This window comes from Oncorhynchus mykiss, chromosome 2, assembly GCF_057628025.1.
Source record: "Oncorhynchus mykiss isolate SJ-2025 chromosome 2, ASM5762802v1, whole genome shotgun sequence".
In the NCBI taxonomy this organism is placed as follows: domain Eukaryota; kingdom Metazoa; phylum Chordata; class Actinopteri; order Salmoniformes; family Salmonidae; genus Oncorhynchus; species Oncorhynchus mykiss.
Genome location: NC_143023.1, coordinates 40,489,714 through 40,516,405, shown reverse-complemented (window position 1 = coordinate 40,516,405; position 26,692 = coordinate 40,489,714). Strand labels below are relative to the sequence as shown.

The 26,692-nt window shown below is 42.7% G+C and overlaps 1 protein-coding gene across 1 annotated transcript in view; it reads left to right on the top strand.

Moving 5' to 3' along the window:
* Positions 1-26,692, top strand: part of LOC110489798 (R-spondin-2) — a 79,223-nt gene that overhangs the window by 36,858 nt on the left and 15,673 nt on the right. Inside the window, exons 3-5 of the mRNA XM_021562721.3 lie at positions 1,694-1,882; positions 9,689-9,832; positions 10,225-10,413. Coding sequence (XP_021418396.1) covers positions 1,694-1,882; positions 9,689-9,832; positions 10,225-10,413 — 522 coding nt within the window. The remainder of the gene's footprint in view (positions 1-1,693; positions 1,883-9,688; positions 9,833-10,224; positions 10,414-26,692) is intronic.

The following is a 26,692-nucleotide window of genomic DNA, read 5'->3' as shown; positions in this document are numbered from 1 at the left end:
CAACTTCCCATATCATTTCTCCGTCAGAGTACACAGAAGCAGGTTGGGTTTTAACGTCCTGAAGCGAAAGAAGAAAAAGAGGACGGCCTGTTTAGATTTGGATGTTACAGTACGTGGCTGCAATGAATCCGATCTTCTCACAGTTCGGAAATATCTTGAAATGTGCTATCTGTCTGACGTATTGAGGTCTCTGTTCGTTGCTGAGTGAGTAGTCGTGCAGTATGGAGATGAGCAATCAGTGATGAATAGGCCACTGAGTACATTGGGTGCTAATGTGGACGTGATCGACGAGGTGTCGGGGTGAACTTAATCCCTGGAGACGATCACAGACACACTCTGATTAACACTAAATCTCAGTGTCTCTACTCTCTCCATCTCGCCACTCTCCAACACAGAGAGTGTGTGTGTGTGTGTGTGTGTGTGTGTGTGTGTGTGTGTGTGTGTGTGTGTGTGTGTGTGTGTGTGTGTGTGTGTGTGTGTGTGTGTGTGTGTGTGTGTGTGTGTGTGTGTGTGTGTCGTCTGCCAGGCGGGTCTTCTCTGTAAATCCTCAGTACTCTGCTTCAGTCTTCGAACACTGTGGTGGAAGAGTGAACCCCATGTCAAGCACTGACATCTCCTTGCTGCTGCTTCTCATATGATTACACACTGCTGTTATAGTTCCACTTAGCAATTTCTTGTTGTCTTTAAACGGGTTGGAGAAATGTAATATGCGAATTCATGGCCAACGGAGAAACATGCTCTGCTCAGTCTCCCACAGTTGACTTCTCCTCTATGATGTGTTATTAAGCACTGTGGTAGGTTGCCCATTCGGTGGGAGCTGTTACCCTATATCTGCCTGTGATATTTAAAAACTTGGCTCCGATCGATAGCGGTGTCTCTCGTTTGCAGCTATTGTGTTCGCCCAAGGACATTTTCTTGTAAACGGGATCGCTACGGAGTTTATATTAAGAGACGCTTATTGTGGAATGGACTGGCTGTTACTGGCTCCTTTGTCCTCCGCCGGCAACTCGATCCGGGCCCAGAGTCAATGTGGTTTGGGGCTTTCATCGGCTGTCTCAGCACAGCGTCAATGCAGTTCTTAGAAGGGCCAGTTCTGACCAGAATTAATGCAATATTCACGTTCAAAACCAATCACGATTCAAAGTTGCAGAGGGGATCCAAAGAGTGCATGAATGACAAATTGCTGAATCAGACGGATTTCCTACAAATTAGAAAATATATCTGTTACTATTGTTTGGCTTATATTGTGTGATGGACTTTTCAACTGCTGACTTTTCCCCTCTGGTTTAGTCTGTTGCCTCAAGTGTACCTTTGTCCTCAGCTCTGAGGCCATCCACAGTTCTGTCTTACCACCGTGACAGGAACATGTTGTTGTTAGGCCCAGTGAACTCAGCTGCACTACCACATGTTAGTTACAGTAGTTCCAGTGGAATATACTATCAAAGGCAGTTTTCATTCATACTGACGGTGCCTGTGTTCCACACTCTCTCTAACTCAAACATTGTTCTGTTTTTTGTTTTTTTCATTGCCACTGTGCTCTAAGGCACTTTATGACCTGCTGATGTAAAAAGAATGTATAAGATATTTGATCGACTGATTGATTGATTGATTGCTTGATTGGATTGCTTTACATGTCGTTGAAACTAATCACACTTCCTGTTTGTGCCTTCTGTCTCTCGTCTCTCTCCTGCAGCTAGCTATGGAGTGTACCCCATCTGCAAGGGCTGCTCGGTGTGCTCCAAGGACAATGGCTGCGTGAACTGCCAGCCCAAGCTCTTCCTGTTCCTGCGGAGGGAGAGGATGAGACAGTACGGCGAGTGTCTCCACGCATGTCCGACGGGATACTTTGGCATTCGAGCTCCTGAGATCAACACGTGCTCCCGTAAGGCCTCCCTCCTTCATTCCTCCATCCCCTGCTCTCTCTTTTCTATCTCCTCTCTCGTCACATGATTTATTGTCTCGTTACGTGCTCCTTATGCAGGGAAGAGGGAGACACACATGCATCACATTTTGAACGGCTGAACCATTAGCACAGGTGGATGTTAGTGCCGAGACAAGACTTTATTAAGAAGGGCCTTTCCTCCAGTGGCGACCAGTATAGGCCTGGACGTGGGATCTGAGGCTGTAGATGTCCGATGAATCCAGCATCTCAACCAACAGTCCCGCTTGGTGAACATTTGGAGGCTTGTTAGAGCGTGTTGTGGATGGGCTTCAGAACGAAGGCTAGGAAGGATATTCAGACGTACTTAAATGGGCTGTTATTCAAGTTCTAGGCATACCTTGGTGCTTTGTTCTATGGAAGATTAGTAACGCTTACCAAATGTTTGTAGACCTTGCACAAACAGAACGCCGCCATGTGCAGATTAAAGCGAGTGGAATAGGCACTCACAGAGGGCTGGATGATGTCATTCTGAGGAAGAACAATCCTGATGATGATGATGTAAGGAAAAACATAAATCATATTAGATACTTCCATTCATCGATGTCAATCGTATAAATGTATATCATTTTGTGTGGGCTTTATGTGCTCCTGTGTTCAATGGGAAAAATTAAAACCCAACGATTTCTGTCAGCAAAAAATATATATAAATAATAATAATATTACAAAATCCAATGAATTAAATGTATCCCTCTCCTCTCCTATTGGACCAGGCTGCGCCCCCATCTCATAACCTTATTTTAACATGGAGTCTGGCTTGAGAGAGGCAGGCTTTATAGGTTTAGAGAGAGCCCGTGGTGTTGGCTGAGTGTTTCATGTGAAAACTGAGAAAGAACTTAAACCCATTGGGTTCTGTTAGCTAAACTCCTGACAGACATGCTGAAATGAGGCCCCAGAGGAGCGTGTCAAGGACCTCTAGGCCCAATAATCCAGACGCGCAGCAGACACCGGAGGAGAAACCATTTTGCTGCTTACTCCCTCGCTCGCTCTCTCCAAACCTCCATGCAAATACGTCCGCTGGTTTTGTCAGTCAGATAAATTGACTGAAATGCCTGGCTTGTCGTAAACTGCTGGTATCAATTGGATTTTCCCCTCGCTGAGACACCCGCTCCCCCTGCACACACATGCTCATCTCTCCATTCCCCACAATAAAAGAGGAGGAGGAAGGGCCTGCAGTCATTTCACCCTATCTTCACAAGTCAGGGAAAATTTGAGGAGAAAGACATTTTGTTCTTCAGCGGATAGTAATTCTTCCCCATCCCTCACCACACCGTCTCTCTGTCCTGCGCGAAGTTTGATTTTTAAGTATTACTGACGTGCGGCACCAACGTGTGGCAAGTTAATCTGAGTCCTTTTCAGAACAAACTGATCCCAGAACAAAAATCTTACCATTGTCAAGTAGCATTACATCTCGGCGGTCAGGCCTACTTTGATGTGATCGCAATTGGAGCCGTAACTTTGTAATCCCACTTCGCATTTGACCTTCCTCCTTAAGTTGCACTCTTTATGTAATTTCCACTAAACAGTTTGGGTCTGTCGGCCATAACGGGCCGTTCTATCAGGTCGGCTCTACGAAGCTAATTGTCGGGTCACTGGGAACGATTTGTGGGCTAACAAGGCAGCTGGATTCTCCTTCTTAGCTCAAAGACACCGGGGTTCCTCCCCACCACCAGTGCCCCAGACCCAGAGCCAGTGCCTGCCCCTGCTCTCTAAGAGGCCTGGAACGTGGCATTACATCTCTGTTATCATGGTCTTTCAAAACAGCCTCTGAAATCACTTAAGGAGCAGCTGCTTATTATTACACCAGAGTTTGTCTGTGTGATCTTATCTCATTCAAGAATGTTTTGTGGACTGCCTGGGTAAAGGAAAACCAAAGCCACACGGGAGAGAGAAAGGTTTACACACTCACTCCCAGGCCCAGCCGTGATGAGGCTGGAACCCCGTGGCTAAGTTCCTCACTCTCTTTCAGCCTCCACTTGACAGCTTGGCATTAGGAGAAGAAAGAGTGTTGCCACACACTTTAACCTGTGTGCCAATGTACAGTAAGACTAGGTGACTGAAGCTAACCAGGCAACTGAACCAGCCAGTGGCTGAATTTAAAAAAGAGAGGGGGGAAGTTAAACCTTGGGAAATGCGAGGGGAGGAAGATGCCTGATTCCGTGTAGTTTTTTTCTCAAATTCCGTTTTCTCCATTTAGTTTTTCAAGATTTCAGTTTTTAATGTTTAATGTTTAATGTTTTTTTTAGGTTTTTGCTCTCTAAATCACACTTTTTTAATAGAGAACACACAAAACTGGATGTTCCAAGTCCATAACAATATTTTACCACACCAGGAGAACACTTCTGAGGTCTGGGAAAAATCTAAGAATTATTGAACTTTTGGTGTAGTTACCCTTTAATGCAAGTGTGCACCATCCAGAGACCGTTGTTTGGTTAGCTGTGTTTCTGTAGCGCTCATGTGATTGCAGAGTTTGCAAAACAAATGGCTACTGAATTGAAGCAAATCATCATGATATCATTCTGCCAGGTGAGCATAGGCTACTTTATAGTTAACATTTTGTTTAGAAGGTTTTGGTGAAAGCCTTTCCATCTACCAGCAGACAGTTAGCATTAACGCTAACGGCTACCCAAAGCACACTGTATACACCACACAGACAATGGCATTCCTGTGCCGTTTCAGAAAGTGCCAGGAAAATACAAATCACTGATGCATTTTGTTCATGGATTTTCTAGAAGTCCAATAAATGTTGTTAATTTCCTACTAAATTCAATAAATGTTTGAATATTGCGGAATTACGCTTTAATGTCTGGCTTACGTGATTCCGTCCACGTTTTACACATCTCTCTCTCTCTCTCTCATGCACACATACACTCACACACAAACACACACCTTTCAGCAGCTAATGGTGAAGAGTTTGATATGATCCATAACTCCATAACAGCTGCAGTCATGGAGGCACTTATCAGCTCGGCAGACTAATACGGCTCTCTGCTCTTCTGTCTCTATGTCAACCTCCACCTCTACCAGGGAGATTTGTACGGGTAGATATTCACATATGGTTTATATACAGCCCAGTCCTGATAAGTGCACATATATACTGTAAGGGATGTGTAAGTTAGCAAACTGTGTGTACGTTTGTGGCAGTTGCACTAGTGCTAATGCAAACTAATCTGTCTACTTGCCTGGGACATCTATCTGCATGCTTTAGGTGTAACGCAGGCTTTTACATCATTATTTAATTCCCAAGCTATGGCATAGACTGTATCAGACATCAACTGTACTTTCATATGGGTTGGGGTGAATGGTGGATAACAGTGTGCTGAGTTTAACGGGAGGGAAAGTGTTGACAGGGACAGCATGTGAGTAATACTCCGAGCAAAACATCCTCCCAGGGGCTGTGTAATGGTTTTAAACACTGCTGAGGTGGTTGGAGGGTATCCTGGTGGACAAGACTTGAAGTCTGGCATAGACTGTCCCTATGTGCACCCCCTTCAACAAACACACAGAGCACACACAGCCACAGCCGGCCCTTAGCCGCACGCACGCGTGCACACACACTCGCACACACACGCAAACACAGCTCTCCCTCAGCCACAGCTCTCCCACAGTCACAGCATGCTGTAATGCTCACAGAAACCCCAGCAACGAGCATTCCCCTGCCAGGATGAAAACCCTGTCAAGCTGAGGTCATAGATATGGCCAATATTCTGGAAGTGTGGTTCAAATATCACAGCTCATCCAGTGCCAGTATATATGCCACTCGAGACTCCCCTTGTCCGAGGTGATTTTTAAAACACAATTTCTGATTTTATTTTATTGCCTCTCTCGTACTAAAAATTGGTTACGGAATATCATTGTTGCTTTTTGTTTCTGGTTTGTACCCTTTTATGTATTTATTTCAATGCCAGAGTTTTGGATGATTGGTTACACCTTTGTAAGATTGTTCATTTTTAAAGTGCATCACGGGAGTTTGGTGGATTCTGAGGTGGACAGTAGCCACACGCCAGTTCTCCGGGCCAATTGAGTACCGAAGTATGAGGCTCTGTAAAGGAACTAACTCACAATACCATGAGCTTACGTTGGCAGCACAGACAGAAACAGGCTACTCTGCATCTCCGTCTTCCTATGTGTATTTCCATTGCACATTTTCACCAGAAAAATACCATTTGCTTTTGGCCTTTGCACCTTACCAAGGGACAGTTGATCGTCACAGCTTTTACAAACCACAGTTTAGACACACTGCGAGACAACACAATGGACACAACCAACTGACAGGCCTGTCGTGTCTCTTCTCGACCGGCCCGTTCTGACTGACAGGAACACCGGCACTGTCTCCCCCAGCAGCCCCATGCCAGGGTGTTGAAGAGCATCCACGTAGAAAGAAAAGAGAATGTCAGAGGGGAGAACATGCAGCCTTGTCTGGTGCCACGAACACCTTCCATCCATCAATCCACATGACATGGCTGGGTGGCAGCTAGCAAGCCAAGGGTTAAATGTCAGCCAAACCTTCTGATTTAGAGAGTAGGTCAAAGCGCTATTAGGTGAGTACTAGGCTAGCTGCTTCCCTCAGACCCGCTTGGAGAGGAAGGCTGGAAAAATGGGGTTTGTTTTCCCCTGCTTCACTGCCAGAACTTCTTTCTGTCTGATCATGGACATGGACACTGCCGCTGCCTGCCTGTTCAACAGCAGGCCTGGTTAGCATCCTGGAAGACTCTTCAATAGACTGATGATTGGCTTGACAACCTAACCCCCATAGCTTACAAGAAAGGCCCTCTCTGGGCTCACAACATATTCTCCAACTTTTGAAAAATTATTTACATTTTTTTTTTTTTTTTACATGAATACTCATATAAATAAATCAAGTGATGGCATATGTCCCATCTCAACCCAATCTCACACAGAACACCTCTGAAATGAACAGTTGCTTTGAGTGTCCCTGATGCAAAATTAAACACACAGAATGACGGTTTGTGGCATCGTTCTGTTACCAAACTTTGCATCAGCACTGTTCTTCATGTGTTTTTGTCAAATGTTCAGTGGAAATTGTTATAAGTAGTCCTTGTGCATAGAGTTGAATTATCTGTTTAACTTTGCAGCCATTGTTTTTTGTTGGACATACATTTTAAAGCACAGCTGCCGAGTCTCAGCATCATTCTGTTACTGCGGAATTGCCCTACAGTGTGCCCTAATGAACACAACACAGGAGTGCAGTGAGGTCTTACAGGCTGCCTCAGACCACCTCTTGAATCGGAGAGTGTCTGTTGTATGCCTCCATTTACCACATCCGCACATCCGTTCCAGTAGCACTGAATTTACACCGTTCCTACCCCAACATCCCGTTTCTGCAAATCACAGCTGGTTATCACATATGGTTGTCACCTCCGGAGAGTTTCTCTCTTTTCCTTTGGATAAAAGCGTATATTAAATGGCATTATATTGCCCTAGGCTGCACTGTGCTTTTACCATTAGATAATTAAGGTTGTAGCTGAATTGTATTAATGTTCCCTAAAGTAAAAACTTTTTTTTTTTTACAGCTTTTTTGTTACATATACATACATACGACATATTACATGTTACATGCTACATGCATGGTTCTTTTATATACAGCTTTCACGTGACAAATATATTATGTATACATGCAGTACAAACATATATACATACACACATGGATACATACACACATACATATGTATATATGTGTGTATATATATATATATATATATATATATATATATATATATATATATATATATATATATATATATATATATATATATATATATATATATATATATCTCTATTGAACCTCACTGGAAATAAGCCTACAATAGGCCTATACATATCACGTCAGGAACATCATTCATTAAACTTTGATGAGGGTGATAATCAAACATTATGCCAATGACCAGCCAGATAGCCAATAGATACTGCATCTAGGTAAAGAATCAAGAACAGTGTGGATGCTGGTATTCGAACATCTTGTCACCCTGTCATCTTTTCAGAAGGTAGGCGACAGGGGTGACAGCGAGATGGGTGTGTCCCCAACCAACTCTGATTTGAGTGTGGTTAGTGTATGTGACATGTTTGTTTGTGTGTGTGTGTGTATATGGTTGTGTGTTTCCCTTATGTGTGTGTGTGTATATATGTGTACGTGTGTACTTATGTGTGTGTTTGCAGCGGGTTTGTTTAGACTGGTCAGGATTGGAAAAGCGTGAGAGACAGAGTGAGTGGGTAGAGGCCATACTTAGGGGTTCAAAGTGAAAAGGGGAGGGACCTCCATCGTGGCGGAGGAATGCAGAGCGAGCAGAGGAGGCCTGATGGTTAGCTGGAGATGGTGTAATTAAGGGGCGTGATTGTGAGAACCTTCTCCGGGCCCGCAAACGGGTCCTAGATAAAAGAGTCTTGGGCCTTGTACTCTGTATCTGTTACATGTGGATAATTACTTCAACACACACTCACATGCACACATGGTGACTCTCCGGGAGACACGGGACCAGATGCCACCACCATACCTGCAAAAGCCTAGTAGAGCGAGTGATAGAGATGACTGCTGCTAGTTGGCTAGCCTATAGGCCAGTGGAGGCTGGTGGGAGGAGCTATAGGAGGATGGGCTCATTGTAATGGCTGAAATGGAATTGATGGATCAGAGTCAAACATGTGGTTTCTATATGTTTGATATGCTCGATACGTTCCATTAATTGCATTCCAGCCATTACAATTAGCCCATCCTCCTATAAGTCCTCCCACCTCCTCTAATATAGATTGGTTGGCTAACCCCAATCAGGCCACTTAGGGATTCTGAGGAGTGTCATAAATTAGACAGCTCGGGTGAGGGCTTCCTTTTAATCATGCAGCCCAGTGCGTCGACCCGTCGGTGCAGCTCGTGTAATTTGGGCCCCTGCCTGAAAGTGCTAATTGCAGAGTAAAAGGCTTGATGACACATCGCCCTCGCCGCACAGTGCTGCGTTTCAGCCCAGCAGGGTGGGGCGTGGGACGATAAGTGTGGCGTTGTGTTTCTCACCAAAGACATCAGTGTTGGTTAGTTAGTTTGGCAGGGGCTCGCAATGTTTTTGTTCCCCAACCCAAACTAACACAAAACCGAGGATTCTATCACAGCTGTATGCCAGCTTCCTAATCACAAAAAGTTCCTTCTTACCCCCATCAATGATGCAATATCTGATAACACTAAGCTAAGAATAAACCATATCAAACATAAGTTGAAGGCATGGGTAACACTAACGTGCTTAAAAAATGTATTTAAAACCAAAACAAAATAGAATCCCTCAAACCCATGTGGCTAGAACATGACAACCAGGCCCAGACCTCTGTGTTGTCTCCAGACTGTTGGATGTCAGGCTTGTGATCTGTTTTCCTGCCTGTGTTGAAAGGGGTCACAGTGAGGTAATGTTTCGCTAACTTTGCTGTTGTTATTTCACAGTTCACACTCTTCCCCCGCTCACACTGAAAACCGAGTGTGCTGAAATACAGCACAGCCCTGGAGAGATATGATTATATAATTCACAGGACATCAACACAGAGGCTTTCTTTTGGGCGGGGGCGGTTATCCTTTCAAAAACTCCATCTCCTTCCCCAAACCCCCTTACTCTTCTATCAACTCCAGGTGGTATGAGTGTATACTGTACTGTACTGTACCTCTGCCTAGCCCAGGCCTTGCCGAGACCTCTCCTCTCTTCACTTCCCCTCCTCTCCCAGCATCTCCTCTCATCTCGTCTCCTTTTCCTCCCACAGGGTGCAGGATAGATAACTGTGAGTCCTGCTTCAGTAAAGACTTCTGCACCAAGTGCAAGGCAGGGTTTTACCTGCACAAAGGGCGCTGCTCTGAGAAGTGCCCCGAGGGCTTTGCGCCCCTGGAGGACACCAAGGAGTGTGGAGGTAAAAGGGAAAAAGACATATGTGCATCTGAAATAGCTCCCTATTCCCTATGTAGTGCATTGCTGGGCTCTGTTCCAAAGTAGTGCATTATATAGGGAATAGGGTGCCTTTTTGGAGTAATTCATACTGTGTTTGAATTGTGGAAAGTCAACCATGTGGATCACATTGAGGCAGGATCTCCTAGAACTGATTTGACTTTACCCAACAGTCTTTAACCTTCTAACCTCTTGTATATGTTTTTAAATGAGACAGTATAAGGATGGAAAGGACCACACACCAGGAGGTTATGGCCATCCTAGTCTTTTCACTATGTACTGTAGTCAACCTTGATTTCGACCCTCCATCGAGTATCCCCGGTGTTACCCTTTAATGACTCATGTCTCTCCACGCAGAGGGCTGCGAGGTGGGCCAGTGGAGCGAGTGGGGGTCCTGCACCAGGAGAAACAAAACCTGCGGCTTCAAGTGGGGTCTGGAGACGCGGACGCGGCACATCGTGAAGAAGCCTCCCAAGGACACGATACCCTGTCCCACCATCGCCGAGTCCAAGAGATGCAAAATGGCCATTAGGCACTGCAGGAGAGGTAAGACGTAACACCGTATTAGCAGACAGCTGTTTGGGTGGGAAGATGGATAATGTGTGCGCGTGCGTGTGTGTGTGTCATCCATCTCTATCTTTATGGTGTTTTTGGTCTGTGGTGTGTTTGTCATGTGCAAATCTAGCCTCTCCTCAAGGATTATAGTGCTTTAGAGCAGGGGTGTCAAACTCATTCCATGGAGGGCCTAGTGTCTGCAGGTTTTTTGTTTTTTTCCCTTTCAATTAAGGCCTAGACAACTAGGTATGGGGAGTTCCTTACTAATTAGTGACCTTAATTCATCAATCAAGTACAAGGGAGGAGCGAAAACCTGCAGACACTCGACCGTCCGTGGAAGGAGTTTGACACCTGTGCTTTAGAGACTTGTATCTAGGGTATGGGGCCAGAACCCCCTCTTGGGAGAAACCATTTCCCCTTTCTGGTCTCTGAGACCCACCAGGTATGTCTGCTGTTCTAGCCCACATTAACTCTGCGTGTCCCTCAAACACAAACCCACCACTTTCTGCCTTTTTTTTTTTCCTTTTGGTTTTTAGGTGCACAGTGGCATTTTCATGCATGAAATATCAGTATTTTTCCATGGCCGCCCCATTCAAGCCAGCTCACCAGGTTTTTCTGGGTATATTTTTCTCTCTCTCTCCCTCTCTTCAGTGAAATTCTTCAAAGTATGAACTGCAGGTTTCCTCAATGGCACTCTCTGTTTCCTCCCGTCCATTTGAAAGTTATTTGCGGTACGCACAGCATGTACGTCGACCATTAAATGAGAAGTCAGATCTGGAAATATTTTTTTGTGTAAATACAGCTCAGAAAATATTTTTCCTGAAAGTATTCAGTTCTTCACAAATGATTCAAACACACCATTTAGAGTGATGGCCTCATTCAAGTGTGCTTATTGACACAGTGATGACAGAAAAGCTGTCCCTAACTCAAATATGTCCCTAACTCAGTCAATGGGATTTTGGTTTAGGATATATACACTTCTTTAGGCAAAACAAGGAGGTATAGGAGTTATAGTGACAGAATGGCAGATTTGGTTCAAGCCTTCCTGAAAAATGATGAAAAATAACATTGTTCAACAAAAGCAGGAAAATATCCTCCTCTCTCTCCAGGATTTTCCTCCATTTTTGGTATTGCATGTTAAATCAGAGTACCGTTTAGTGAGAGACTAAATAAACTTGAAATAAACCATGATTGTCTCTCCTGTTGCAGCAATATTGAGGCAGGCAGTGCTTTCTGGCTTGGAAACTGTCCCACTGGGAAGTTTCTTGACTCTAGCTGGGAATAGACGTTGAATTAACGTCAGTGAAAATGACGTGGAAGCATTGAAATAATGTGGAAACAAAATTGATTCAAATACTGTGTGCCCAGTGGGGTGATTATGTGTTCCTGTCCTGTTTTTTCTTTAGGAATTTCCCCCTCCTAATTTAGCACTGCTTGCTTGACCTTTTCCAAAGTATTTTATGGTCTTCTTGAATTAAAACCTGGCATTGTTGATCCTGTGTTACTGGCATCAATTATCTAGTCTGAGGTCAGTTATGGGGAGTTTTGTGAAAAGTCTCAATTGAATGCATAGCAAAGCTATTTTTCTGCTTGCCTGTATAAACCAAGTCTAACGTCGACCTCCCTTATCACTCCTGTCTTATCTTTGATACGGTCATCTATTAGTGTCTTCACCCCATTCAATGTCCACGGGAATGGTCAATGGCCTAAATTGAGTTGTGTAGGTAAATGTTGTCGTCTCTGTGTGATCTTTTTTTGGTTACAAGAATGGCAGAGGTGGCTTGTGTCATAAAGTTTAGTTTTAGACCTAAACGGCACTGTTAACTCCCCGACCCTCAAGCCGCTTAACCCCAAGTGGTAGTGAAAAATCCTATCCCCCAAAACTAAGCTTGTGAAACGAAAGACTTGTCCATGTCAAGCTGTTTAAATAAATACTATGTAAAATGGAAGCCATTTAAGTCGGGCGGGATAAGGGAATGCCAAGAAAGCAAAGAAGAAGAAATACTCAGGGTTCCACACAGCAGACATTTGTTTCAGGCAGGCAGCATGGACCCAGTCCCAGTTCCAGACCAACTGACATTGTAAAATAATCACTTCCCATAAGTGATAATAAAGAGTAAAATCCAATGGGAGGAATGTTTGTATTTCCCTTTGGTGTGCAGGTGACCAGGAAGTGGTCCAAGCCGGTGGATGAAGATCAAGAGGTTCATGGAAAGGCCTCATTACGCCCGGGTTCATTATTAAATACCTCCCAGTTAACGCTTAAATTACAACAGATTCCCGGGACTTTGGGCAGTAAGGCCCTCCAATGCAATCTAATACACCATGGCTTTGCTCCGCAATATAACAAATTACGTCTTAAGACGTAAATAGGATTATTCCCAGGCTATAACCACAAAGAATGTTTTTTCTTCTAAATATACATGTACAAGAAGAAAATAAGTCCCCAACAAGAAAATACCCAACAAGAAAATAAGTCTGAGTGTAAACTAGAGTAGAATCTCGATTGACACGAAAGAAAGAAAGGATGGGTTTAAAAAAAATAACATTTAGACTGCATGTCATTTCTTCCCATTGAGTATTGGATTAGATTGCTAAGGATTAAAATGAGACAGGAAATATATATACTACCGTTCAAAAGTTTGAGGTCACTTAGAAATGTCCTTGTTTTGGAAAGAAAAACAACATTTTTATTTCCATTAAAAAAAAACATTAAATTGATCAGAAATACAGTGTAGACATTGTTAATGTTGTAAATGACTTTTGTAGCTGGAAACGGCAAATTTTTTATGGAATATCTACATAGGCGTACAGAGGCCCATTATCAGCTACCATCACTCCTGTGTTCCAATGGCACATTGTGTTAGCTAATACAAGTTTAGCATTTTAAAAGGCTAATTGATCATCAGAAAACCCTTTTACAATTGTTAGCACAGCTGAAACTGTTGTGGGTAGTACACGGAGTTGTTCGAGATCTTCAGTTTCTTGGCAATTTCTCGCATGGAATAGCCTTCATTTCTCAGAACAAGAATAGACTGACGAGTTTCAGAAGAAAGTTCTTTGTTTCTGGCCATTCTGAGCCTGTAATCAAACCCACAAATGCCGATGCTCCAGATACTCAACTAGTCTAAGGGCGGCCAGTTTTATTGCTTCTTTAATCACAACAGTTTTCAGCTGTGCTAACATAATTGCAAAAGGGTTTTCTGATGATCAATTAGCCTTTTAAAATTATAAACTTGGATTAGCTAACACAACGTGCCATTGGAACACAGGAGTGATGGTAGCTGATAATGGGCCTCTGTACACCTATGTAGATATTATATTTAAAAAATCTGCAGTTTCCAGCTACAATAGTCATTTACAACATTAACAATGTCTACACTGTATTCCTGATCAATGTTATGTTATTTTAATGGACAAAAAATGTGCTTTCCTTTCAAAAACAAGGACATTTCTAAGTGACCCAAACTTTTGAACAGTAGTGTATATGTATATACACTGCTCAAAAAAATAAAGGGAACACTTAAACAACACAATGTAACTCCAAGTCAATCACACTTCTGTGAAATCAAACTGTCCACTTAGGAAGAAACACTGATTGACAATACATTTCACATGCTGTTGTGCAAATGGAATAGACAACAGGTAAATTATAGGCAATCAGCAAGACACCCCCAATAAAGGAGTGGTTCTGCAGGTGGTGACCACAGACCACTTCTCAGTTCCTATGCTTCCTGGCTGATGTTTTGGTCACTTTTGAATTCTGGCGGTGCTTTCACTCTAGTGGTAGCATGATACGGAGTCTACAACCCACACAAGTGGCTCAGGTAGTGCAGCTCATCCAGGATGGCACATCAATGCGAGCTGTGGCAAGAAGGTTTGCTGTTTCTGTCAGCGTAGTGTCCAGAGCATGGAGGCGCTACCAGGAGACAGGCCAGTACATCAGGAGACGTGGAGGAGGCCGTAGGAGGGCAACAACCCAGCAGCAGGACTGCTACCTCCGACTTTGTGCAAGGAGGAGCATGAGGAGCCCTGCAAAATGACCTCCAGCAGGCCACAAATGTGCATGTGTCTGCCCAAACGGTCAGAAACAGACTCCATGAGGGTGGTATGAGGGCCCGACGTCCACAGGTGGGGGTTGTGCTTACAGCCCAACACCGTGCAGGACGTTTGGCATTTGCCAGAGAACACCAAGATTGGCAAATTCGCCACTGGCACCCTGTGCTCTTCACAGATGAAAGCAGGTTCACACTGAGCACATGTGACAGACGTGACAGTCTGGAGACGCCGTGGAGAACGTTCTGCTGCCTGCAACATCCTCCAGCATGACCGGTTTGGCGGTGGGTCAGTCATGGTGTGGGGTAGCATTTCTTTGGGGGGCCACACAGCCGTCCATGTGCTCGCCAGAGGTAGCCTGACTGCCACTAGGTACCGAGATGAGATCCTCAGACCCCTTGTGAGGCCATATGCTGGTGCGGTTGGCCCTGGGTTCCTCATAATGCACGACAATGCTAGACCTCATGTGGCTAGAGTGTGTCAGCAGTTCCTGCAAGAGGAAGGCATTGATGCTATGGACTGGCCCGCCCGTTCCCCAGACCTGAATCCAATTGAGCCAATGGGACATCATGTCTCGCTCCATCACAGACTGTCCAGGAGTTGGCAGATGCTTTAGTCCAGGTCTGGGAGGAGATCCCTCAGGAGACCATCCGCCACCTCATCAGGAGCATGCCCAAGCGTTGTAGGGAGGTCATAAAGGCACGTGGAGGCCACACACACTACTGAGCCTCATTTTGACTTGTTTTAAGGACATTACATCAAAGTTGGATCAGCCTGTAGTGTGGTTTTCCACTTTAATGTTGAGTGTCACTCCAAATCCAGACCTCCATGGGTTGATAAATTTGATTTCCATTGATAATTTTTGTGTGATTCTGTTGTCCGCACATTCAACTATGTAAAGAAAAAAGTATTTCATAAGAATATTTCATTCATTCAGATCTAGGATGTGTTATTTGTGTTCCCTTAATTTTTTTGAGCAGTGTATATTTTACATGTATATAGATTTACACTATTTATGTTAAAGTTTATCTGATCGCCTCCGGTTTGCATTTCTATGTGCTTAAATAACACTGGAAGTCATTTACAGATTAATTTCCCCCAGCTTAACCCTGACGCACATTGCCCAGAGTCGAGGATCTTTCTTCCTCCGTGTCTTCGGTGAGACATAATCCCTTATCAAATAAACATACATGGAGAGAGATAGTCAAAGCCCAGATAATGTCAAGGACGTCAAGAAACAAAGCATTTCTCAACGAAATGCGAAGATGCGTCTAAATACAGTGCCTTGCAAAAGTTTTCATCCCCATTGGCCTTTTTCCTGTTCAGGTCATTACAACCTGTAATTTGATTTTCATTTGGATTTCATGTAATGGACATACACAACATAGTCCAAATTGGTGAAGTGATATGAAAAAAATGTAGTTGTTTAAAAAAAAAAAAACGCAAAAACAAGAACTGAAAAGTGGTGCATGCATATGTTTTCACCTCCTTTGCTATGAAGCCCCTAAATAATATCTGGTGCAACCAATTATCTTCAGAAGTCACATAATTATTTAGATTGCACACAGGTGAACTTTATTTAAGTGTCACCTGATCTCAGTATATACAGCTGTTCTGAATGGCCCCAGAGTCTGCAAACACCACTAAGCAAGAGGCACCACCAAGGACCACTTTAAGCCCTACACTTCACAGAGCTGGGCTTTACGGAAGAGTGGCCAAAAAAAGCTATTGCTTAAAGACAAAAATAAGCAAACAAGTTTGGTGTTCACCAAAGGCATGTGGGAGACTCCCCAAACATATGGAAAAGGTACTCTGGTCAGATGAGAATAAAATTGAGCTTTTTGGCCATCAAGAAAAACGCTATGTCTGGCGCAAACCCAACACCTCTCATCACCCAGAGAACACCATCCCCACAGTGAAGGGGATGTTTTTCATCGGCAAGGACTGGGAAACTAGTCAGAATTGAAGGAATCATAGATGGTGCTAAATACAGGGAAATTCTTGAAGAAAACCTGTTTCAGTCTTCCAGAGATTTGAGTGGGATGGAGGTTCACCTTCCAGCAGACAATGACCCTAAGCATACTGCTAAAGCAACACTTGAGTGGTTTAAGGGGAAACATTTACATTTCTTGGAATGGCCCAGTCAAAGCCCAGACCTCAATCCAATTGTGAATCTGTGGTATGACTTAAAGATTGCTATACACCAGCGGAACCCATCCAACTTGAGGAGTTGGAGCAGTTTTGCCTTGAAGAATGGGCAGAAATACCAGTGGCTAGATGTGCCAAGCTTATAGAGACATACCCCAAGAGACTTGCAGCTGTAATTTATGCATAAGGTGGCTCTAAAAACTATCGACTTTGGGGGGTGAATAGTTATGCACACTGAAGTTTTCTGTTGTTTTTTTTGTCTTATTTCTTGTTTGTTTCACAATAAAACATGTTTTGCATCTTCAAAGTGGTAGGCATTTTGTGTAAATCAAATGATACAACCCCCCCAAAAAATCAATTTTAATTCCAAGTTGTAAGGCAACAAAATAGGTAAAATGCTCAGTGGGGTGAATACTTTAGCAAGCCACTGTATATAGTCATGACATCTCACCGTACTGTATAAACAATATGATATAGTTTTCCCTTCCAGCACCTTGTTTCAATATCTTTTCCATACTGATATTGACCTAATAGCTAGCCACTGGGCATAAACTGGCATCAACGTTGCTTCAACGTAATTTGTCAACATATTGTGACGTGGAATCTACGTGGAAAATACATTGGATTTGAAAAAAGTTATCAAAGTAAACTGTTGTTTTGAGGGTGAGACTTCATTGACAGGATTATGTGAACATAGTAACCACATTTCAACAGAGACAAACCTTGTTTAAAATAAGTTGAATTTGTACCTTTTTTAAAACAACATCTTCAACGTTATATCCAGTATGAGAAAAAAACAATATGCTCAGCAGCACCTCTTACTGGAGAATGTATCTATCTACAGCTAGCCTTTGGTCTCCCATTCAGGATTTTAACCAAGCACAGCCCTACTTTGCTCCGATGTTTATCACGGACTATTATCAATGTGCTATCGTGAGAATGATTGTTGATTAATCTCCACTTAAAAATTAAATAGATTCACTGTTGCTATCAAAGTCATTCCAAAGGGTAGGTTTAGTTTAGTTTATTAAGGATCCCCATTAGCTACTGCACATGCAGCAGCTACTCTTCCTGGGGTCCATATAAAACTAACAAATACATGACAACCTCCAGAACTGTAATAGACAAGAACAACATAAGATATTACATTAAATAATACATTTTTATAAGAGTTATATAGGAAAGACACCAAGAGACAACAAAATACCATTTACACACTATTCATATATTCAAATTCTTATATCCAGTACAGTAAAATTAGATCTTTAGAAAGAGGAGAGGTGTCGTGACACAATATTCTTTTTTTATCTGTTTTTAAAGCTACATTCTGCATGAGTAACCTCAGGTGGCAGAGCATTTCACGATGACATGGCTCTATACATAACTGATCGACGCATTAAATCTGTTCTTGGTTTGGGAACTGTGAAGAAACCTGTAGTGTCGTGTCTGGTGGGGTACAGTATCTATGTCTGTTTACCAGAAATGTTAGTTATAGAATAGGAATGAATCAATTCAAACTTAATTTGATTAAAGTGCATTTAAAGTTGGATTTGATTTTGTCCTATAAACTATCCATGTTGAAGATAACTCTCCTTCAAATGTTGATATTTGGTTGCGTTGACAACCAAACAATTCAATATCACTTTTGAAATCAAATAAATTGCCTATTAACTTGTCGACGATTAACAAATAACATGTTGGATTCACGTCTTCAACTCAAAGAGGCTGCGATGGAACTATCCAAGCAGTAAATGCATCTCCTTTAAACGTAGATCCTTTTTGCGTTGTCAACCAAACACAATTCAGTATTACTTTTACAGGAAACAGCCTAAAGTTATCTTACAAACGAATGTAACATTCAACCTCAAAAGTAGCCACATTTTGAGGTTACTATTACTACACATTTCTTATGTAATTATATAAAGTGTGCATGTTTAAGATAGCATGAATAGGTTGTCGCAGGTTTGTGAGATCTTCACAATCGCTGTAATAATCTGTGCAGAATCTGCACTCCGGGTCATTTGGTTGTGCTATTAGATGAAGCACAGTGTCCTGGATTTCTGTTTGATGTGTTATGTCTAGTCTATGAGACCAGCCAGCCTGGAGTTACCAGAAAACCAAAGAGTTGATATTTTTGCTCGGCTGTTTCTCCCTGTTGGGCAGTGGTGTAAAATACTTAAGTAAATAGACTTTGAAGTACTACTTAAGTCGTTTTTTGAGATATCTGTACTTTTATTATTTATATTTTTGACAACTTATACTTTTACTTCACTACATTCCTAAAGAAAGTCATGTACTTTTTACTCCATACATTTTCCCTGACACCAAAAAGTACTCATTACATTTCGAATGCTTAGCAGGACTGGAAAATTGCCCAATTCATGCACTTCTCAAGAGAACATCCCTGGTCATCCTTCCTGCTTCTGATCTGGCAGACTCACTAAACAGATATGCTTCATTTATAAATTATGTCTTAAGTGTTGAAGTGTGGCCCTGGCTATCCATAAATTTAAAAAATCAAGAAAATTGTGGCGTCTGGTTTGCTTAATATAAGGAATTTGAAATGAGTTATACTTTTATTATTTTTATTATTTGATATTTAAATATATTTTGGCAATTACATTTACTTTTGCTACATAAGTATATTTAAAACCAAATGCGTTTTGACTTTTACTCAAGTAGTATTTTACTTGGTGACTTCACTTTTACTTAAGTCATTTTCTATTATGGTATCTTTATTTTTACTCAAGTATGACAACTGGGTACCTTTTCCACCACTGCGTTTGGGTGCCAGTTTTCTTCTCCTCACCTCTTCCCTCCCTCAGGGTAGGTAGACAGACTGCTGTTCTGTTGCTTCCATCTTCTCCTCTCTCCCCAGGGTGGTCTGCTGAAAGGGTCATAAACATGCCTTATTAGTAGCTGTTCCATTGGCCTCTGCAATGAGACACTGTCTTCTCCCTCTCTCTCGCACGCGCGCGCACGCTTTCGCAGTCTCCAGCTTTCTCTCCCCTCTCTCTCCATCGCCGTCTCTTTCTATGCACTTACTCTCTGTCTCTGGAGTCCGAACCTGCTCAATATTGAAGCTATTAGGATTCTCCCTCAGGAGATTTCCCAGCAATCCTGTCATCAGATTCACTGGTTTACAAACAGGCATGTGACAAGTACATCTCTCTCTCTCTCTCTCAAATTCAATATGCTTTAATGGCATGATGACAAGGTCAATGTTGCCAAAGCAAAGTGATACACAACAATAAGAATTGAAAAAAAATTATGTTCAGAAATCGAATTCAAGAAACAAAATTGTCTATTAAAGTACTTGGAGAAACTAGTACAAACAAATGTAATGTTTCTTCCCTTCGCTTGTGGCAAGCTGTGACATATTGTGCTGCACACTCATACACATCAGACCTTTCCCCCAAAAGTATAGAGTATAAGTTTCTCTTTGTTTGATTGTTCTGTGAATGTGGACATTTAATTTTTTCATTTGTGGAAGAAGGAATCTCTAACCAATATATGTATTTGGGGCAGAAGATTAGAAAGTGTTCTTCAATTTCTATTTCTCCCGACCCACAGTGATGACATAGTCACTCTGGCCAGCCATGTTTTTTTTTTTATGGCGTCCTGTTTCAATTGCCAGGCTATGATGACTAATTTTGTATTTAGTTAAAGATTACATCTGCATTAGGCGGAAACAGCACAATGTTCACCCCACCACTGTTGTTATTGTTTTTGTTGCCAAGCTGAAGAGACGTTGGTAGAGAGAGCATGGTATAAGCAATTGCTGTACATATTGTGCTCTTGCAAGGATTTCAGTGGGGGGTGGGGGGAAAAGTATTTGTTGTTTGCAGTAACTTCTTTGTTGTTGTAATATTGCAAATGTGCGTGGCAGTGTCACCATTAAGGATTTCAGCTTCAAGGTTTTGCTTTGTTTGGGGTATTTTAAACAGGTTAAGTACAGTGGCTTGTGAAAGTTTTCACCCCCTTGGCATTTTTCCTATTTTGTTGCCTTACCACCTGCAATTAAAATGTATTTTTTTGGGGGGGTTGTATCATTTGATTTACACACAGGTTGTTATCTTTGGTCTCTTTGTTGCTCTGATTAATGTCCTCCTTGTCTGGTCCGTGAGTTTTGGTGGGCGGCCCTCTCTTGGAAGATTTGTTGTGGTGCCATATTCTTTCCATTTTTTTATCATGGATTTAATGGTGCTCCGTGGGAGGCTCAAAGTTCTGGTAATTTCTTTGTAACCCAACCCTGATCTGTACTTCTCCGCAACTTAGTCCCTGACCTGTTTGGAGAGCTCCTTGGTCTTCATAGTGTCGCTTGCTTGGTGGTGCCTCTTGCTTAGTGGTGTTGCAGACCCTGGGGCCTTTCAGAACAGGTGTATACAGTGGGGAGAACAAGTATTTGATACACTGCCGATTTTGTAGGTTTTCCCTACTTACAAAGCATGTCTGTCATTTTTATCATAGGTACACTTCAACTTCAAACTTCAAATCTAAAGCAAAAATCCAGAAAATCACATTGTATGATTTTTAAGTAATTAATTTGCATTTTTTTGCATACATAAGTATCTTATTATTTCACCTACCAACCAGTAAGAATTCCGGCTCTCACAGAACTGTTCGTTTTTCTTTAAGAAGCCCTCCTGTTCTCCACTCGTTACCTGCATAAAAGACATCTGTCCACACACTCAATCAAACATACTCTAACCTCTCCACAATGGCCAAGACCAGAGAGCTGTGTAAGGACATCAGGGATAAAACTGTAGACCTGCACAAGGCTGGGATGGGCTAAAGGACAATAGGCAAGCAGCTTGGTGAGAAGGCAACAACTGTTGGCGCAATTATTTGAAAATGGAAGAAGGTCAAGATGACGGTCAATCAACCTCGGTCTGGGACTCTATGCAAGATCTCACCTCGTGGGGCATCAATGATCATGAGGAAGGTGAGGGATCAGCCCCAGAACTACATGGCAGGACCTGGTCATTGACCTGAAAAGAGCTGGGACCACAGTCTCAAAGAAAACCATTAGTAACACACTACGCCGTCATTGCTTAAAATCCTGCAGCGCACGTACGGTCCCCCTGCTCAAGCCAGCGCATGCCCAGGCCCATCTGAAGTTTGCCAGTGACCATCTGGATGATCCAGAGGAGGAATGGGAGAAGATCATGTGGTCTGATGAGACAAAAAAAACTCCACTCGCCGTGTTTGGAGGAAGAAGAAGGATGAGTACAGCCCCAAGAATACCATCCCAACCGTGAAGCATGGAGGTGGAAACATTCTTTGGGGATGCTTTTCTGCAAAGGGGACAGGACGACTGCACCGTATTGAGGGGAGGATGGATGGGGCCATGTATCGGGAGTTCTTGGCCAACAACCTCTTTCCCTCAGTAAGTGCATTGAAGATGGGTCGTGGCTGGGTCTTCCAGCATGACAACGACTCGAATCACACAGCCAGGGCAACTAAGGAGTGGCTCCGTAAGAAGCATCTCAAGGTCCTGGAGTGGCCTAGCCAGTCTCCAGACCTGAACCCAATAGAAAATCTTTGGAGGGAGCTGAAAGTCCGTATTACCCAGCGACAGCCCTGAAACCTGAAGGATCTGGAGAAGGTCTGTATGGAGGAGTGGGCCAAAATCTGCAGTGTGTGCAAACCTGGTCAAGAACTACAGGAAACGTATGATCTCTGTAATTGAAAACAAAGGTTTCTGTACCAAATATTCAGTTCTGCTTTTTTGATGTATCAAATACTTATGTCATGCAATAAAATGCAAATTAATTACTTAAAAATCATACAATGTGACTTTCTGTATTTTTGTTTTAGATTCCGTCTCTCACAGTTGAAGTGTACCTATGATAAAAATTATAGACCTCTACATGCTTTGTAACCAGGAAAACCTGCAAAATCGTCACTGTTGACGATTTTGTATATTTTGTATACTGTCACCATTGTATATACTGAGATCATGTGACACTTAGATTGCACACAGGTGGACTTTAACTAATTATGTGACTTCTGAAGGTAATTGGTTGCACCAGATCTTACTTAGGGGCTTCATAGCATTTTTTGAAGTTTTTGAAACAAGTTATTTTTTTTACTTCACCAATTTGGACTTTGTTGTGTATGTCCATTACATGAATTCCAAATAAAAATCCATTTAAATTACAGATTGTAATGCAACAAAATAAGAAAAATGCCAAGGGGGTGAATACTTTTGCAATGCACTGTATTCAGTGAAGTCTCTTTCCAATGCTCGATATCATTCCATCTTTCTCTGACCTTTGACCTCACTCCGCCAATAGTCAATGTACAGTTGGAGTCGGAAGTTTATATACACCTTAGCCAAATACATTTAAACTCAGTTTTTCACAATTCATGACATTTAATCCAATTAAAAATCCCTGTCTTAGGTCAGTTAGGATCACCACTTTATTTTAGGACTGTGAAATGTCAGAAAAATAGTAGAGAGAGTTATTTATTTCAGCTTTTATTTCTTTCATCACATTCCCAGTGGGTCAGAAGTTTACACACACTCAATTAGTATTTGGTAGCATTGCCTTTGAATTGTTTAACTTGGGTCAAACGTTTCAGGTAGCCTTCCACAAGCTTCCCACAATAAGTTGTTTGAATTTGGGCCCATTCCTCCTGACAGAGCTGGTGTAACTGAGTCAGGTTTGTAGGCCTCCTTGCTCGCACACGCTTTGTCAGGTCTGCCACACAAATTTTCTATAGAATTGAGGTCAGGGCTTTGTGATGGCCAATCCAATACCTTGACTTTGTTGTCCTTAAGCCATTTTGCCACAACTTTAGAAGTATGCTTGGGGTCATTGTCCATTTGGAAGACCCATTTGCGACCAAGCTTTAACTTCCTGACTGATGTCTTGATGTTGCTTCAATATATCCACATAATTTTCCAAATCATGATGCCATCTATTTTGTGAAGTGCACCAGTCGCTCCTGCAGCAAAGTACCCCCACAACATGATGCTGCCACCCCCGTGCTTCACGGTTGGGATGGTGTTATTTTGCTTGCAAGCCTCCCCCTTTTTCCTCCTAACATAACGATTGTCATCATGGCCAAACAGTTCTATTTGTGTTTCATCAGACCAGAGGACATTTCTCCAAAAAGTACGATCTTTGTCCAAATGTGCAGTTGTAAACCGTAGTCTGGCTTTTTTATGGTGGTTTTGGAGCTGTGGCTTCTTTGCTGAGCGGCCTTTTAGGTTATGTTGATATCGGACTCGTTTTACTGTGGATATAGATTATGTTGTACCTGTTTCCTCCAGCATCTTCACAAGGTCCTTTGCTGTTGTTCTGGGATTGATTTGCACTTTTCGCACCAAAGTCCGTCCATCTCTAGGAGACAGAACGCATCTCCTTCCAGAGCGGTATGATGGCTGCGTGGTCCCATGGTTTTTATACTTGCGTACTGTTGTTTGTACAGATGAACGTGGTACCTTCAGGCATTTGGAAATTGCTCTCAAGGATGAACCAGACTTGTGGAGGTCTCCAATCTTTTTTCTGAGATCTTGGCTGATTTTCTTTTGATTTTCCCATGATGTCAAGCAAAGAGGCACTGAGTTTGAAGGTGGGCCTTGAAATACATCCACAGGTACACCTCTAATTGACTCAAATTATGTCAATTAGCATACCAGAAGCTTCTAAAGCCATGATATCATTTTCTGGAATTTTCCAAGCTGTTTATAGGAACAGTCAACTTTGCGTATGTAAACTTCTGACCCCCTGGAATTGTGATACAGTGAATTCTAAGTGAAATAATCTGTCTGAAAATTTAAAAAGAAAAATAAAGTAACGAAGTAGATGTCCTAACCGACTTGCCAAAACTATAGTTTGTTAACAGGAAATGTGTGGAGTGGTTGAAAAACTAGTTTTAATGACTCCAACCTAAGTGTATGTAATCTTCTGACTTCAACTGTATGTGTTCTTATTATTCACTTCCAGCTGTCTAAATTCTACTCTTGGGGCCTCTCTCTCTCTGGAGTCTGAGGCTGCTCAGTATTGACGCCATTAAGATTCTCCCTCAGGAGATTTCACTGCAATCATAAAAATATATAAACACTAATCCTGTCATCAGACTCTTGTTTACAAACAGGGATGTAACAAGTACATCTCTTTATATCCATCTCTCTCTATTTCTCTCTCTCTCTCTCTCGCTCTATTTCTCTCTCTCTCTCTCTCTCTCTCTCTATTTCTCTCTCTATTTCTCTCTCTCTCTCTCTTACTCTCCCTCTTTCACTCTCTCTCTCCCTCTTTCACTCTCTCTCTCTCTTACTCTCCCTCTTTCACTCTCTCTCTCTCTCTCTTACTCTCCCTCTTTCACTCTCTCTCTCTCTCTCTCTCTCTCTTACTCGCCCTCTTTCACTCTCTCTCTACCTCTCTCTCTCTCTATTTCTCTCTCTCTCTACCTCTTTCTCTCTCTCTCTCTACCTCTCTCTCTCTCCCTCTCTCTCTCTCTCTCCCCCCTCTCTCTCTCCACTTGCTCTCTCTCTCTCCCCTCTCTCTCTCTCTCTCCCCTCTCTCTCTCTCTCTCTCTCACTCTCTCTCTGTCTCTCTCTCTCTCTCTTACTCTCTCTCTCTCTATTTCTCTCCCTCTTTCACCCACTCTCTCTCTCTCTACCTCTCTCTCTACCTCTCTATTTCTCTCCCTCTCTTTCACCCTCTCTCTCTCTCGCTCTCCCCCTCTCTCTCTACCTCTCTCTCTCTTTCTCTCTCTCTCTCTTACACTGTAACTTCCTCTTTCTGCTTAAGTTCATTACAGTCAGCCCCCCTTTCTCCTAACCTCCAAGTGATGGGTTATTTCATTTTAATAGTATTAGATGTTGTGTAAACAACCTTAAAATGTTTAAGCTCTAAAAAAGCCTACTTGATCTTTCTGTAATCCCTGGTTTTTTTATTTAGACTGAGTAGTAAGGTCTTACACAAACACGCCATTGAAACTCATTGCCTAATTTTCTACTGCTCGGCAAATCCGCTTTCAGATTCACAGGCGGCTCCAAAGTCACTAGTTGTCATTGACAAGCGTGCCATTTGTGGAACTCTTGTTTGCGTTTTCCCTGTCGAAATAGGCAAAATAAATATTAGTCAGCCCAGAGTGGATAATTTCTAGCCACACAAAGACGGGAGAGATGAGATGAGCAAGACTCCCAGGCACCATGGCGACAGGGTGGAGGGAGCGAGTGTATGGCAGACTGTTAGAGAAAGAGAGACCCCATAATGATTATCTATGGTCATTGGATTAGGTACCTGTGCTGGAAGCGGAGAGGAGCAGAAGTAGTAGGCCAGTGTGGTGGGGGATAATTATCTCCCCTGTGTGTAAGAGGAGAAACCTTCTCTGCTGTAGAGCACATCTGAGGCCAAGCCCTCCATCGCACTATCAATCAATCATACACTTAGCTAAACTTTTCAGAACAGGCCCGAGCACTTGCCTTGCCTTGCCTTGCCTTGCCTTAGCCAGGCAGCAAATGTTTCTCGTTGGAAAACCACGTGTGTGTGTGTGTCCGTGTCTGTACAAGTGTGCAATGCATACTGTATGTGTAGTGTACATTTTTTCCCCCGTAGAGAAATCATCACAGCCTATGAAAAAAGTATTGTTAACTTTTTTAACTTGTTATACAGTATTAGTATTTCAGAATTAGTAGTATTTAAGTATTTCAGTGTCCATATAAAGTAACATGGCTAGATGAAAGCTAGAAGGCCTGTGAGGTCTTCGTCAGCTGACAGAGAGTGATAGGCAGCAGCTTGGTGCTCAGCAGCCACCTCAGTGTGTCCACAGGTTCTGTCTAACCCTGTGTGGTTGTGAAATAAACACACAGGGCTGTGGACCAGGTTCCGTCTAACTCTTAGTCTGGGTCTTATAGATTTTTGTCTACCCCAGTGTGGTTCTGCAGTGTGGTTCTGTAGGGAACACACAGCTCTGTGGACCTCCTGGCCGTCTCCGTCTGGGAACCATGTGTGGCGGTCGGTTTGGTCCTCCTGTAAAACGATGCACTGAGAAGTGTGACTGCCCCAAATCCGTTTTGGGAGGAAGCGCGGCCGCCTGTCTGTAACAC